This window comes from Triticum dicoccoides, chromosome 6B, assembly GCF_002162155.2.
Source record: "Triticum dicoccoides isolate Atlit2015 ecotype Zavitan chromosome 6B, WEW_v2.0, whole genome shotgun sequence".
In the NCBI taxonomy this organism is placed as follows: domain Eukaryota; kingdom Viridiplantae; phylum Streptophyta; class Magnoliopsida; order Poales; family Poaceae; genus Triticum; species Triticum dicoccoides.
Window position 1 is genome coordinate 484,146,691 of NC_041391.1, and position 16,768 is coordinate 484,163,458.

Here is a 16,768-nt window from a genome sequence, read left to right on the forward strand (position 1 = left end):
TCAGGAAGCCATCTGAGAGGTTGAAGGATTACTTTTATGCAAGTGCTAACTAGCTAAAGTGGTTGCATGTGAACTGCTCTGTTTTCCTTGGTTCTGTATGCAAGTGAACTGTTGAATTTGGTTTGTAATAACACTGCTTCACTAAGTACTTGGTTCTGTATTCAGTCACTATGTGGATTCAGTCACTATGTGTAATATGATATTGTTTGTGGATTCAGCACTTGGTTATCTGCATCTCAACTTTATTTGCATCTTGACATATAACACTTGATGGTGTTGATTCATAGTAATTGAGATATACATAGAGTCATTGAGAGTAGCATACATTGATTCTCATCCAAATCTTACATTGATTCAGAGAAATTGAGATATAGATAGAGTCATTGAGAGTAGCATACATTGATCAAAATCTTACAAATAATACCACAACTCTCTCTCGCATAGACTTACAGATAGAAAGATAGATAGATTCAGATTACTACGCATCAGTCATAACGCGCAAAGAAACGAGCCCACTTAGCCCTAGTAGCTGGATGGGGAGTCATGGCTGCTCTTCTCCTTGCCCAGCTAATGATCTGCATGAACGTCCTTCCCCTGCCACCAGGGAAAACTAGCTCAAGTTCTTGAGCATTGCATTTCTCTAGTACCTTGTCGGAGAGGCGACGGTTGTACTCATGTTCATGCTCATCCTGGTCCGCCTCATGTGCCCTGTGCCTGCGCCTCCTCCTCCTCCTCCTCCTTTGTGCTGTTGCAGCCCTAACCTCCACGGCCTCCCCCTCCTCCTATATGACATCTCCCATGTCAGGATCCATCTCTAGGGTTTGTTTTTGGTGGAGGCTGCTGGAGTGACTGGGAAAGGGTGGGGGTGGAGAGGGGTTTATATTGACAGAGGGGGTTGTGTTTTAGTAGGCCTAGGGTTGCATTTGGTCAGAGACTAGTGGCCCACTAAGCCCAATTACCACACAGATAATATATGTAGGCTAACCAAATGACATACCTTACTAAAAACCATAGCATAGAAGATCAATTACAACACTTAATAACATTGGAGATCCATTACAACACTTAATAGCATTGGATAACATACTTAAGTACATAGTAAATAAGGTTCTTACATAACAAACTAAAGTTCAAATGCAGCGCCAAACACTAGGTTAACTTCACATTCCCCCAAAATGTACACCCATAGACTCACTTCAGACAGTTAGGCCACATCCTTATATATAGGCCTTGGATGTACTTACTTCACCAACATATCACAACAACTTCATGACTCAAGGATGGCCTTGATTTGCTCTAACTTCTCCTTGCTGCCATACCCATCTTTCAGCAGCTCAGCAACAACTTGCTCAATCTTTGCCTTCTCCTTCTTAAGAACATCTCTGTCAACTTGAACATCCTTCATAGCCTTCCTGGTGTTCTTGATGATATCAGCTTGGCTCTGCAAAATGCACCTCTGCTCATTTGCAAGTTTAAGTTTTTCCATCTGCACCTCCAACTTAGCTTTCTCCTCTAGCTCCTCCTTCTTTTCTTCTCAAGATCTTCCTCCTCCACTTGTTTCTAGTTCACCTTCTTGTACACCCTACCATCCTGCCAATCAAACATCTTGGATACGTCATCAACAAGCTTGGTGTACTCAATGCAAAGCTTGTCATTTTCCATCTTAAGCTTGGCCAACTCCCTTTCATGTTTACTCTTAACCTTGGCCAACTCCTTCTCAAACTTCTCCTTGTCAAGTACCCTTCCACAGTTCTGCTCATGGAACATTTCCCATAACTTGGACAAACATCTCTGAAGAACAGGAGGCCAAGGCCCATCAACCCACACTACAAGGATCCGGGTCTATTGCAACAAAATGGTTTGTTGCAATACATGTTGTTTCGTGGCAATAAGGTTGTTTCGTGGCAATAAGTACCTATTGCCATGAAACGACATTCGTTGGGAGCCGTTGTGACTGGATGCATGTAATAGGTTATTACCACAAAAAAGCAATCGTGACAATAATGTGTGCTATTGCAACATCCATGCAGAAAGTTGCCACATGTTTTCCCGTGGCAACACTCACCTGATGCCACAATTTGATTTGTGGAGATAGACTTAATGCAACATGTAATGAATCATGGTGACTGATATCTCGTAGCGATAGACATTTGTGGCAACAACCTATGGCAACGACGGTCGTTTCGTGGCGCATTACTTTTCTGTGGCGATAGTCAATTGTGGCAATAAACTATGGCAACAATCCTTGTTTTCGTGGCATTAGGCATGTTGCCGCGACCCACTACACTTGTGGGAATACACTATGGCAACAATCCTTGTTTTCGTGGCATTAGGCATGTTGCCACGACCCACTACACTTGTGGCAATAAACTATGGCAACACTCCTTGTTTTCATGGCCTTAGGCATGTTGCCACGACCCATTGCACTTGTGGCATTAACTTATGGCAACAAATATTCCAGTCGTCATAACAGGAAATTGCAACATACTTGTCTTGGTAGTGATAAATAGGTATCACAACAGGTGAAATCTTTGTAGCGAGAAACTATTGTGACAATATTCAAAACCATATGTATGATATGTATATTCATAAAATTCATAATTCTCATAGCAAATATCCATCAAATGAAACTCAAATGTAATTTAGCCATCCTAATTAACTATGAAGACTAAACTGTCCATGATGTAGAGTACAGTCCAGCTAGTTCTTTGGATCCTGCAATCAAGAAATAAAAAAAGTTCTAGTTAATGAGTCATGTAAAGTGAGCTTAGATATAGGGAAGGACAACATGCGAAAATTACCTTGTTCATTGGTTGTCTTAGATCCCATAGTGGAAGAAGCTTTAGCTGCTCCCAATCCTTCATAACAAAATGACAACTCTTATTTTCCCTTCTTCATCTTGTCCAAGAGTGGAGCAATGTAAGTAGGATTATTCAGGAAACACTTTTTCTGTTGCACCAGTCAATGTAATGATACAACAATAGTAGCATGTAAAGTGATAATATGATAGATAGATGGCATCTTGATTTTAGTTACTATTCCATACATTGGTTCCGTTTCGTTTCCCGTGATACTCAACAATTAGACTCACATCTGACGGATGCAATGTTGGAAGGACTGAAACTGAGAATTCAAACTATATACAAAATGCATGGATTTGTGTGATCTGAATAAAACAAATTCGATACAGAGTAGACGGGTTGACATACTTTCTACTTCCTCTTGCTGCTTGGATAACTTTGTAATCCAATATGCTTTGTCCAACGTTTAGACTTTCCCCTTCAAAGACACATTGTCTCCCAAAGTTGGAAGATTCTATATTTTATATCCCTTATCTGTTGAGAAAATATATGTGAGTGAACCTGAATGTGGATGTATAAGAGAAGTATGAATACACAAAAAGTGCAATAATGCATACTTACATGCAAGGCAACCATTATCTTTCTAACTTCTAAAAGACAATATATTAATACAACCATGTCTGATCTCAACTTTCTAGAAATCCAATGATAGCAAGCTTGTTAGGAAAGAAACATATGATTAGTTTTAGGACAAATGGCCAAGTTTTTATAGAACTGGCATGTAATACACATAACGGGAGATGTTAGTTTACCTGAACTTTTTTATTAAATGGAGTGGCACAACTGGAAATAGTCGCACTTCAAAGAGTTATAGATCATCCAGTTTGTTCTGCTCATAAGCCCAATTACAATTAACCATATTATTAATACATGAGCAGCAATTATAACATTAAAAGTGTAGGCTTTACTAGAGAATATTTGTGACATGTAATTACCTCATATATTCACAATTATGTTAGCAAAAGATCAACACACCTTATTTTCTACATTATTATTGAAAACCTGAAGGCTGTTTCTTCTAGTATATATTGACACCGAGACAGGCCTTAATATCTCATCTTACAAATTTCCATCTTGTCGTAGAAACTAAAACAATTTGGCATTGTAAACTGTACAAAAACATATCACTACTTAAATGTCAAATTTACATATTTTGCGCAACTATCTCCTACAACACTTAATCAGCATCATCATTCTCACACAAATTTTACATGGATCCCACTTTCATGTGGTGGAGAATAGAAGATACTTGTCGCATGAAAAATATATACTATCAGTAGAAATATATGATTGCATCAACCAGTACTAACCCATCGAACGTTCTAGTTCGCTGATCACGATTCGCCGACCTGGCCCCATTCCTACGCGAGTACTTTTCGGCATGGGGCAACCATGATGACGACAAAAGATGGCAATTCCTCTTTGACATGATCCTGCACAAAGCAACTCCATCTGTATTAATTGATTAAGAATGAATCAACGTACTCCCTTCGTCCGGAAATATTTGTCATCAAAATGAATAAAAAAAGATGTATCTGAATGTATATTAGTTTTAGATACATTCCTTTTTGTTCATTTTGATGACAAGTATTTTCGGATGGAGGGAGTACACAATATTTAGAAAGCTAACCATTAGACTGATCGGTTCTTGCTAGCTACTCCCTCCATTCCTAAATATTTGTCTTTTTAGAGATTTCAAATAGAATATCACATACGGATGTATATAGACATATTTTAGAGTGTAGATTCACTTATTTTGCTCCGTATATACTTATTTGTTGAAATTTCTAGAAAGACAAATATTTAGCAACCGAAGGAGTACGCACGCACGCTGAATCGCTGGATTAATTAGAGACCTATTAGTACTACTCCGACATGTAAAAAGTACCGCATCCAACACACGACGGTATAGACTATAAATATATTAACATGCATCCATGACGTGCATACTGTTTTTCCTATGCACATGAATCTCAGTCGGTCGTCTGTGATAGAAACTGCTTCTAGGCTGCCACTCGTCCAGTGATGACGGCGACGGGACTGCTCATGCTTGAACGTGCAGCAGCAGCCAGGCGTGAGTGGACCTGAAGGCATTGTCGCCACCCCACCAAGGACAAACCCAGCAGCACTAACATCGGAGCTAAACAGAGATCGACAGCCTGCAGCTATGTCAACAGCGGATGGAAAAGCCAAACAAACGACTTTGAACTAACCGTATTCCCTTATAGATAGGTCTGATGGAGATCTGAAGCTCCATGAGTTCTTGGCCTCGATGAAGGCTGGTGATGCAGCCTTCCTCGTCGGAGGGAATTGCACAAACCACCGCTTATTGGGGCTGGTGTTGCATAAAACACCTACTATACGAGTTTGTTGCGGAAAATACCACATATTGGTGTAATACGTTGCAGATAGGTCTAATTTAGTATTTGGATGCATTGACATAATTACTGACAAATGGGTCCCGCTTCTAAGTGCACGCGTGACAATAAAACCCGGCCACATCAGCCAATGTATATTAGACCAAGAAGTGAAAAGACTAGAGTTAAAAAAACAGTTTAATAAGTGGGCTGGAAGCCGACTCATAAAAATAGATGGGCTGAAAGCCGATGTCGATGAAACAAGACACAATCATCTCATACATAGTGGCTCGAGCAAAGAGGGACGCAGATTTTTAGAGCACTTGCACCCATGCCTTGCTATCCTGGTCCTCCAATATTGCTTTAAGATCTGTGCGAGACAACTAAATTTGTATATGCATCGGGTAAGCACCCCCCTCTCACCTGAGCTATGCTCGTCTTCTCCCCTACCTTCCTAGGTCTTCTTCTCCCTCATGAAACCCTTACATTTTTTGGGATAAATTTTGCCGTTGATCGACATATTTTTGTTTAGGATCCTATTTTTTGGGACGTTTGTGTTGTTATTACTTAGGTTCTGCGCTTGATTTTGACATGTGTTTAAGGCCTTGTCCCTTGTGTCGGTATAAATTTTGTTTCAGCAACATATCTGATTATTATCCTTTATCCAACTTTCATGCCAGCTACTTGATGCTAAAATCTAATGGGAACAATATCTACCATGTTTTTGTGTTGGTGATCTCATGCCGAACTTGCTTCATTTAAATTTGGGTTCAAAAGTTAACAATTTTAGAAAAGTGTGAATTTTTTTGACATTTTCAGAAAAATGTGAAATAATTTCAGTAAATACTACATATATTCAATACTAATCTAGGAAAGTTTCGGCTTAACTGGACCACAGGTTTTGGAGATAATGACAGTCTAATATGTTGGCTGATGTGGCCGGTTTTATTGTCACATGTGCACTTACGAGCGGGACCCATTTGTCAGTAATTATGTCAATGCATCCAAATACTAGATTAGACCTATCTGCAATGTATTACACCAATATGCGGTGTTTTCTGCAACAAACCCGTATAGTAGGTGTTTTGCGCAACACCAGCCCCAATAAGTGGTGGTTTGTGCAATTTCCTCTCCTCGTCGAGACCCACGTCACCACTATGCCGTCACTAGAGATCCATGCAGCGTCTATTGTGGACGAAGCTAGATCAGACAAAAAGGTTTTTGATATTGCAAGAGAAACGAAAATAAAACAAGTTTGTTCCAGAAAATCAACAAACAAAGAAAATGCAAAATAGTAAAGGGAGGTTCAGATATTACTCACTATCATTTTGGTGTTTTCCTAGCACTTGAGAAATAGAAACTACAGGGGGACAACTTCAACAAAGGGAACTAACAAGACAAGAACACATATATGTATATAAAACTAGCAAGTATAAGACACACGGAAGGAACAAGATTAGGACAGCATACAATTATTTCACATCACATATACATGTCACATATGTCACTGGTACATAGATAGCACATTGAACTTGAGATTAAAAACAATCACACCTCTGACTTCACAAAGAGCAGTCTCACTACAAAATACTCCCTCCGTTCCAAAATAGATGACCCAACTTTGTACTAATTTTGTACTAAAGTTAGTACAAAGTTGACCCAACTTTGTACTAATTTTGTACTAAAATTAGTACAAAGTTGAGTCATCTCGAGTAAAATCACAGGTAGTAATCTGAATCTATACAACCCACGAACTGACAGTCACATATAAATCTAGCACAAAACAATTTGCAATTGAACAAGTCTCAACACTAATTGTTCACTGGACACAACAATATGTTTTTTATGAATTACACACACACACGCACGAACACTCACACACACCAACACACGCACATGCACACACACAGAGAGCAACGGGTGTTGGAAAGAGCAGCAGTAGATTGGGGGAAGCAGCGAGGTGGAGAGTGGTGCTGGTGGTGATGGATGGCAGCGGTGGCTCGGTGGTGAAGTGGAGCGGGTGGAGGTGCTGGGTGGCGCACCACCACGCCGGCCTGGCCGTGGCGGCGGCCGGTGGTGGAGAAGAAGGGGAGAGGGAGAGAGATCGGATATGCCAGGCCCAAAGGGGATCGGGGCTGCTGCTAGGGATTTTGACCCCTCCTCTAGTCTGCCACTTTTCTGATTTGGCCCTTCTCCTTTCCTTCTTTCTTCCCAAGTAGATCCCCTCCATCTTAAGTTTTGGCCCCCGGTTTCTTCTTTCCTTGATGCTCATGTCCCTTTCTTCACTTCTTTCCTGCCCTTCTCTCTTCTCAATAGCCACATGGATGGACTCTTGACGATTATAGTGCCTCATCGCACTTTTCTGCAAAAGAAACAAGTAACGAGTAAATGATCTTTTATATGATTTTCATTCAAATATATCACAATTCATAGCAAGAATGGATGGATATATCACAATAGATGCTAAATTTGAGTGCCAAATTATATATATGAAATGCACTTATCAAGTTCCCCCACACTTAAATCTTTACTTGTCCTCAAGTAAAGGCATATGACAAGAGCAAGATAGTGAATAGTGAGCTGACTAGAGAATGCCAAGTGAAGTAGATCTCTAAACAATGCATGCTTTGGACTTAGCTAGTGCAAATCAATGGTCAAGAGTCCATCCATGTGGCTATTGAGAAGAGAGAAGGGCAGAAAAGAAGTGAAGAAAGGGACATGAGCATCAAGGAAAGAAGAAACCGGGGGCCAAAACTTAAGATGGAGGGGATCTACTTGGGAAGAAAGAAGGAAAGGAGAAGGGCCAAATCAGAAAAGTGGCAGACTAGAGGAGGGGTCAAAATCCCTAGCAGCAGCCCCGATCCCCTTTGGGCCTGGCATATCCCATCTCTCTCCCTCTCCCTTTCTTCTCCACCACCGGCCGCCGCCACGGCCAGGCCGGCGTGCTGGTGCGCCACCCAGCACCTCCACCCGCTCCACTTCACCACCGAGCCACCGCTGCCATCCATCACCACCAGCACCACTCTCCACCTTGCTGCTTCCCCCAATCTACTGCTGCTCTTTCCAACACCCGCTGCTCTCCGTGTGTGTGCGTGTGCCTGTGTTGGTGTGTGTGAGTGTTCGTGCGTGTGTGTTCGTGTGTGTGTGTAATTCATAAAAAACATATTGTTGTGTCCAGTGAACAATTAGTGTTGAGGCTTGTTCAATTGCAAACTGTTTTGTGCTAGATTTATATGTGACTGTCAGTTCGTGGGTTGTATAGAACTATAGATTCAGATTACTACCTGTGATTTTATTTTGTAGTGAGACTGCTCTTTGTGAAGTCAGAGGTGTGATTGTTTTTAATCTCAAGTTCAATGTGCTAGCTATGTACCAGTGACATATGTGACATGTATATGTGATGTGAAATAATTGTATGCTGTCCCTAATCTTGTTCCTTCCGTGTGTCTTATACTTGCTAGTTTTATATACATATATGTGTTCTTGTCTTGTTAGTTCCCTTTGTTGAAGTTGTCCCCCTGTAGTTTCTATTTCTCAAGTGCTACCAAAAAGATAGTGAGTAATATCTGAACCTCCCTTTACTATTTTGCATTTTCTTTGTTTGTTGATTTTCTGGAACAAACTTGCTTTATTTTCGTTTCTCTTGCAATATCAAAAACCTTTTCGTCTGATCTAGCTTTAGCCGAGCACGACTGTCGTCGCCTAGTCCCTGAGGAGAACACGACATCCGTAGTTTGGGCAAAATATTCCACTACACTTACAATAGATCATTTTGGCGCCGTTGCCGGGGATCGAACCCGGGTCACCCGCGTGACAGGCGGGAATGATATGTTTCATTAAGCATAGAACTAGCATGAGGAAAGTACCTGTGATCATCACAAATGAGAGTAATGCCACTAACAGGGTATATATGATCATATCCAAGCAAATGCTTCTTCAAATCTACTTTAACAGATGGCATCATGCAATGCAAGGTAGAAGCAAAGGAATCATAAGGACGCATGTCATCGAGAGGATTAGATAAACCTGCTACATCATGCTCTTGTATGACGATGGGCAAATGAATTTCTGGTTCTTCAAGTTCAACTACAACAATTTCTTTTACTTCTTCAGGAAGGATATACATTGGCTCTTCAAGGTCTTCGACTTGATCACTTGGGTAGTTGAGCTCTGGATCATCTTGTGCCTTGGCTTCGAGTATTTCTTCTTCAAGTTGAGGTCTCTCTTCCTCTGGATCTTCTATGGTGCTACTACCAGCAACACCTAATTGAGTCCGAAATGTCCCCATCTGTGAATATTCACTAACATGATCTGGTAGGGGTGCTGAGATCACTACCTCGCTGTCTTTCTGAGCAATGTTCTCCTCATCACCATCACTGCTAAGTTTCAACAGAGGCACCGATGACTTCCACCATTCATGCAGCTCAGCAACACATGGGATATTCTCAGGATATTGAAGTATCAGCTCTTCTAAATTTGACTCAACCTCTTGTATCTCTCTCCTTGGAATGTCTCCGACTTGCTTAATTATATGTGCAGGAGTTGGAATCCCATCTTCACTATTCTTCTCTGAGATACTCTCTTTAACTGTGATAGAGGTAAACACTGGTGGAGCTAATGATTTCTTCTTGACAAATAGTCCAGATACAGTTGTAACACAAGTGTGGGCAATTGGTGACACGACTAAATTCCACCAGTCACATAGTTGACTAACACAAGTGAATTTCTCCATATCTTGCTGTCTCAACTTAGCGTCAATCAGAGTAGGTTCCTCATAAACCTCTTCTTGCAACTTTGACTCATTCTGAACAGTTTCACTGCCATGAGGTATTGGATCTGCTACTGTGGTATCCATCTGATCTAAAGTGGTTGCATCATCTTGGAAAATATCATAATAATCATCAAGGATAATTGAAGTAGGATCAATGTTTCCATATGGAGGCTCTAATTCAATTCTGAAATGTTGTTGTCCCTGGAATAAAACATGCTGGTTTTGAATATTAGGCACCATGGATGATTTCTGTTCACTTATGGAACACACAGCTTCTGATTGCACACAGCTTGCAACCTTCGGATTTGAACTAGGCCTTTCATAACCCCATTGCATTTGGTGGAAGGCAATGCTCTCAATGAGAATAATTGCACCCTCGACAGTCTTGTTCATGATTGTTCCACCAGCTGACATATCAATAAGATCTCTTGAAGCATGTGTCAGCCCTCTATAGAATATCAGAAGCACTAACCAATCCTTTTACCCATGATTAGGACATTTTCTAAGCAAAATACTTATATCTCTCCCAAGCAGCATACAAGCTTTCACTTCCATCTTGCGCAAAACTGAGGATCTGGTCACGAATTGCGGCTTGCTTGTAAAGTGGAAAATATCTATGCAGGAAAGCTTGCGAAATATCACCCCAAGTGCATGATCTTGATGGCAAAGAATAATACCAGTCCTTAGCAGCATCTCTGAGAGAGAATGTGAACAACATACACTTCATAGCATCTTGGGAAACGCCATGGTACTGGACTGTATTGGCATACTCCAGAACATTACTAATGTGCTCATGAGGGTCTTCATTGGGTAATCCTCTAAAGTGATTCTGCAAGACGAGCAATAAGTCCAGGCCTCAACTCAAAATTTTCGGCCACAATAGATGGCCAAATTGGCCCTGTCATCGTGTCCAAACTACTTGGCAACCAAAGATCACGTACTAAAGCCATGTGTTCAAGTGCAACTATCAATCAGCCTACAAATAGTAAGATATCCTACACACGCTCACAAACATCAAACACAGGTGAGAGGGTTAGTATCCTAATAAGCCGAAGCAACAAAAAGTAAAAAGTTAAAAGAAACACAGAAATAAATTTGACTGAAAATTTAAACAAAAACTATACTAAGCCTAGTCTATAGCTTCGCACAATCGCTCGATGCTAGTCCCCGGCAACGGCGCCAAAATGATCAATTGTAATATAGCGGGGTTTTTACGCCCCAAACTACGAGTGTCGTGCTCTCCTCAGGGACTAGGCGACGGCAACTATATTCGGCTAAAGCACGGTAATACAATTCAGATGAAGGGAACAGAAAATAAACCTAAACTATCAAGATTGTCGCCAATGGAAATGCGGATAAGCAAAGGTAGATTCAGATTTTACTAACTTTCTTTTTGGTATTTTTGTAATTCTTGAGAAATTAAGATACTAACACAAGCTAACATCAATGACAAGAGAAGTAAAAAGGACATGAACTTAACACACACATATATGTATATATCACAAAAACAGTAAACCGGACACTAATCATCAGCACACAACAATATTTTTGATGAATTACACACACACACACATATACTAGCAGAATACTAATTGACAGAACCAAAATATAATAGATCAAGTATCTCTCAAAGTAACAAAGCCTCAACTAGTCAGATCTCAGAACACATGCACTATATTATACAAGTACTTAAACAGAGCAAACATCAGGTTGCAAGTACACTTCAAATCTGAATATTACATAAGCATCTCAAGGCACAAATTAATTGTTCGGAACAGTACACAAGGTTCACCTAGCAGTTTTCAGAAATTTGCAAGAAGTAAGAGAGGAGAGAAGCAGCAGCAGTTTTCGTTCAGAGAAGAACTAGGAGCAGCAGCTAGAGTAGCAGCGAGCAGCAGAGACACAACAAGAGGAGGAGCGGTTCAGCAGCAGTAGTAGGGACAAGGAGAAGAACAGCGGCAAAGGGATTGAAGGAGGAGGAGCAGCGGGGCAAGGAAAGAGGGCTTCAGCAAGAAGAGCAGCAGGGGCGAATAGGAAGAAGGAGCAGCAGCAGGTTGCGTGGAAGAAGAGAAGGCAGCAGTAGGAGGTCGAGAGGAAGAAGGAGGGGCTCGCGAGGTGGGCGCTGGTGGCGGCGCTGGTGGAGTGGTGGCAGGAGGCGATGGTGGTGCTGGTGAATGGATGGCGCAGCGGCGCTGATGTGGATGGTGGCGCAGTGGAGATGGATGGAGATGGTGGTGGCTGGGCTGCGGAGGCGCACCACCACGCCGGCCTCGCCGTGGCAGCGGCCTGAGGTGGAAGAAGTGGTGGGGGAGAAGAGAGATGGAGATATGGCCAGGCCCGAGGGGAATTGGAGATGGACTAGGGATTTTGACCCCTCGATCTGATCTTCCATTTGCACAATGGCCCTCCTACTTCCTTTTTCCTTCGCAAGAACATCCCTCTCTTCTCAAGTTGCCCCCCCTGGTTACTTTGTTTCTTCTCGCACAAGTCCATTCTTCCTCCTCTTCTTCGTTCTCTTAGCCACTTAGTCCGTATCTTGAAGTTTATAGTGCCTTCTCGCACTTTTCTGCAAAACAAACCACTGAGTAGTAAATGACCCCTTTATATGATTATCATTCACAAATTCAACAATTCATAGCAAGAAATGAATGAGTATAACTCAATAAACCGCATATTTCAGTGCCAAAAGATGTATATGAAATGTGTTGATCACCTGCTATGAGAGAAGGGCGACTCACCGTCTTTGACGGATCTGGATGGTGCTGCTATGAGTATGCGATGCAGGAGGCTCAAGGAGGAGTAAGAGGGATGCGGGGTGGCGACGATGGGATGGGGGCGGCGCACAGAGTGGGATAAGGGACGGGGTTAGGTCCTTGTGTTTGATGCAGGGTTAAATCGATCAAAATTTGACACCCCGCGTAAGGCACTGAGAATTTTGCCTCCCCGCGCGCTCCGCCCTCGCTAATCTTTTCACATTGATATTTTGTCCTTCATTGGCGGCTGATGGACCTGCTTCATTTTGGCCCCACGTGACAGTCTATGCAAAATTTTATTAGAATTCCCAGTTTATAACATTATTACATAGACTTACAATAAAAAAATTATAATTACAGTAATAAAATAACAAAAACACTTAAATGAACCCTGGAAACCATAGAAAAATTAGAGTCAGAATTTTTTGCGCTCACAAATAATTGATTTTCCCAACCATCTTGTGTATATGACCTAAGCTTGTACATATGTTCTAAAATGTAATTATCTTATTTATTTTTAAATTTTATTTGAGATATAAATTGTTGTTGTGGTAGAAACAACGATACACACATAATCACAACATAATCTAGTATCCTAAATAGTTCATCCCCACTATATGATTTCGGTGCATAAAATGGGTGGGTTTCTCTACTTGGGCCTTATGAGGCTATAGAATAGAGCTATATTTATTAAAAATATTAGCCACGTCTTTATCTTGTTTCCTCTCGTAACCCTAGGTTGGTTGGGCAAGCTTCTCCCTCGAGACTTAACGGCGAGCCCGTGGATTCGCATTCCCTCTGCTTATCGCTCCGGCGGCCAGTGGCAGAGAGCGGAACCCCGGTGCATCCGCTCTGGTTAGTTGTTTAGGTTAGGGTTTTTTAGTCCTCGCAGGAGGGGCGCTCGGGCGGATGGTGGTGTCTCTTTTTCAGGCCTATCTTTCGGCTATGTCCCCCCTCAAGTCCAGCCATTTAGACGTAGTTAAGGAGCTCCGACGTAGACTTTTGCCGTCTCCTTGGAGCGATGAGGTTAGGGTTTCTCGTCTAGTGGCAAGATTTGGTGTCACTGGTTACACAGATCTATGCAAGAGTACAACTGCTACGACTACGGCTCCAGGATGTTCCCCTTAGGAACACGTGCGCGAAGATTTCTCGGTTGACATCGACAAGGTCAAGCCGGCTCTGTTACGAGAGCGGAAACAGTGGAGCGTTGACAGCTCGTTCTGGCGGCAGTAGTGGTTATTTGATGGTCTCAAAATCTCGATGTAATTTTTTTATGTTTAAGATGCTTTGTACTTTCAGTGAACTTTTATACCATATCTGTTCATTTTCACAAAAAGATAGGGTTATTTATCTTGTTCCCCATAGTGGTTCAAGTAGAAGAGTCATGCACTAAACATTTTCACCTGATGAAAGCAAACAAATATCACTAGCTATTCAAACTAACTTCTCAAGCACAAAAGAGTTATCACCCACTTGAGTCCCTTTTGGTTGCTCAAAAAGTAGGAGAACAAAATTATGTCATAACAAGTGGCATTTTTAGTTTAATATTTGTCATTACAAAAGGTACTAAACAATTTTTCTACTTTAATGAGGGTAATAAATTGTGTTTGGCTATGTATCATTGAAAGGTCGTGCGAAAATATGATGAAGAAATTATTCAAATCATTCATAGAAAGCTATGGTGATGGTGACCATGGCACTTACTTTTTTATTTTTTATTTTTACCTTAATTTTTTGCATTTAGATACTACATATGCATCGAGGAATTTTCTTGGATTTTCAACATAATACTCTATTTATTCTCTTCTAATTTTTAGAAAATAAAATATATTTACAACTTTTTTCACTTATTTGGGATGAATCTCTTATGAAGCCAACAAGTTGTTCCATATGTTCTCTCTTATAGAATTTTTATACGACGCTAACTGCGTCAAATTACAAGGAAAGGTACACACATTGTGCAAACTGGGCCAACCCATTTTCGGATGTACATTAAACATTCTTTTTCTGGTTTTGATAATCTTCTAGAAGTTTCCTGTCAGTTTTACCTGTTTTAGGGACCTTCTAGAAAGTAAGGTTCCTGAACTGGTTTTACGTTTCTTTTATATGTTTTCTTAGTTTTTGGGTTTACTTTTTTAATTATTTTTTACGTTTTCTCCTTATCATTTTTTCTTTTTTATTTCTTTTATTCATAATTTCAAAAAATGTTCAAATGTTTAGAATTTTAAACAATATACCTTTTCTAAATGATCAAGAATTACACATTTTATTTAAGCTTTTATAAAATGTTCAGGAATTTACATATTGTTCGTACTTCAAAATTCCAAATATTTTAAATTTTCACGAAAAATTACCAAAAATGTTTCGAATTTCAACTTTTTGTTCATGTCTTTATTAAAATTTTGATATTTCAATTTTGTTTGATTTTTTAAACAATCACATTACAAATTTTGTTCGTGTTTTTCAAAAATGTTCAACAAAATGAAAATTCTAAAATTTGTTTGTGTTTTCTAAAAGCTGATTTGGAACTTTGAATTTTTTTTTCAAATCAGCAACTGAAGTTAGTTCAAATATTCACGTTGCCATTTAGTTATCAGCATCCATTAGCTGTACTGGCCAGCAGCTTCCATTAAATGGTGGTTGGTGCCGGTTCGAGAGGATAGCTCCTCTTCGGCGCCCTCAGGGCATTTCCTATTTAGCGCTGCGGGCGCCCGTTACAGTGCAATTTGCAAACGGGCGCCCGCAGCAGTCCAAGCTGGGCCGGCCCACTCTAGTTTTGCGGAAACATTAAAAAGTGAGAGAACTAAAAATCGAACCCACGACGGACTCGTTACGATTGCTGCGCTCCAACCACTACGACATCGCGTTTGTTGTGTACTAAGTTAAGTCGCTCTTTCTTTTTATTTTGTTTCTTCAATTCTTGACGGTTTTATTCGTTTTTCCCTTTTTTTTCTTTTTTTTAATGCATGATTTTCTAAAAGAATGTCATGTTTTTTAAAATCATTGTACTTTTTTAAATTACATGAACTTTATTCAAATTCGATGAACTTTTTCTAATTTCGATGAACTTTTTCCAGATTACATGAACTTTTTTCAAATTCGATGAACAATTCTTTTAAAATCAATGAACTTTTTCTAGATTACATGATCTTTTTTCAAATTTGGTGAACTTTTTCTGAATTCGATGGACTTTTTTTAAAATTTGATGAACTTTTTTCATATTACATGAACTTTTTTCAAATTCGATGAACTTTTTCTAAATGCGATGAACTTTTTTCGAATTCGATGAACTTTTTTCAAAACTGATGAACTTTTTTTGAATCTAATGAACTTTTTTTTAATTCGATGAACTTTTTTTCAAATCCGATGAACTTTTCTTCGAATTTGGTGAACTTTTTCTTGAAAATCGATGAACCCTTTTCAGTTTTTGAACTTTTCTTAAAATTTGATGAACTTTTTTTCGAATTTACGTTTTCTTTTTTGAGATAATTTATATTGAGTATATATTAATGTTTTACTGCACGAAAAGGTTCATCGATTTTGAAAAAAGTTTGTAGAAGACAACAAAGTTAGTTTGTTCTGGTGGTTAGTGTGGTGCACACGCAACAAAGTGATTCGGAGTTCGAATCCCCAGCTATCCTCAGGTTTTATTGCTTTTTTACTTCAAAAGTGAACAGCTCCCACTGCAAACACGCGTTGGGCCGGCCCATGCCAGCGACGCTGCAGGCGCCAGCTCGTTAACGGGCGCCTGCAGCGCTGACTAGGAGCTCCCCGCCCTCAGCGCCGCTTAGGGGAGAGGGGAAGGTGCGCTATAGTGGGCCGACCCAACGTTGCTCGTGTCTATGCTAAAAAAACAAATCCTCATAAAAAATATGAGGGAACTAGGTATCGAACACACATGCCAACGCGAGGAACTTGCGCACAGTACCAATGCACCACGTCGACTTTGGTGTGTTTATTCCGAAAACAGACTATATGGAAATTGTTTCCGTGGCAGTACAATTTTTTAAAAGAATACATAAATTT

General features: G+C 40.3%; 1 protein-coding gene across 2 annotated transcripts; it reads right to left on the bottom strand.

The window, feature by feature from the left end:
* Positions 1-6,984: 6,984 nt before the first annotated feature.
* Positions 6,985-12,345, bottom strand: LOC119326510. Of its 2 annotated transcripts, none has more exons than XM_037600148.1 (2): positions 9,245-12,345; positions 6,985-7,580 (listed from the first exon to the last, which is right to left on the bottom strand). In XM_037600148.1, the coding sequence occupies exons 1-2, from the start codon at positions 10,401-10,403 to the stop codon at positions 7,558-7,560; spliced, it is 1,182 nt and encodes a 393-aa protein (XP_037456045.1). In that variant the 5' UTR covers positions 10,404-12,345; the 3' UTR covers positions 6,985-7,557. The 2 variants fall into 2 exon arrangements, with proteins under 2 accessions (XP_037456045.1, XP_037456044.1); XM_037600147.1 differs by having other exon boundaries at positions 8,980-12,345.
* Positions 12,346-16,768: the final 4,423 nt, after the last annotated feature.

Excerpts from the sequence above, each read along its gene's own strand:
- LOC119326510 (XM_037600147.1), bottom strand. The coding sequence starts at position 10,403 with ATGTCAGCTGGTGGAACAATCATGAACAAGACTGTCGAGGGTGCAATT.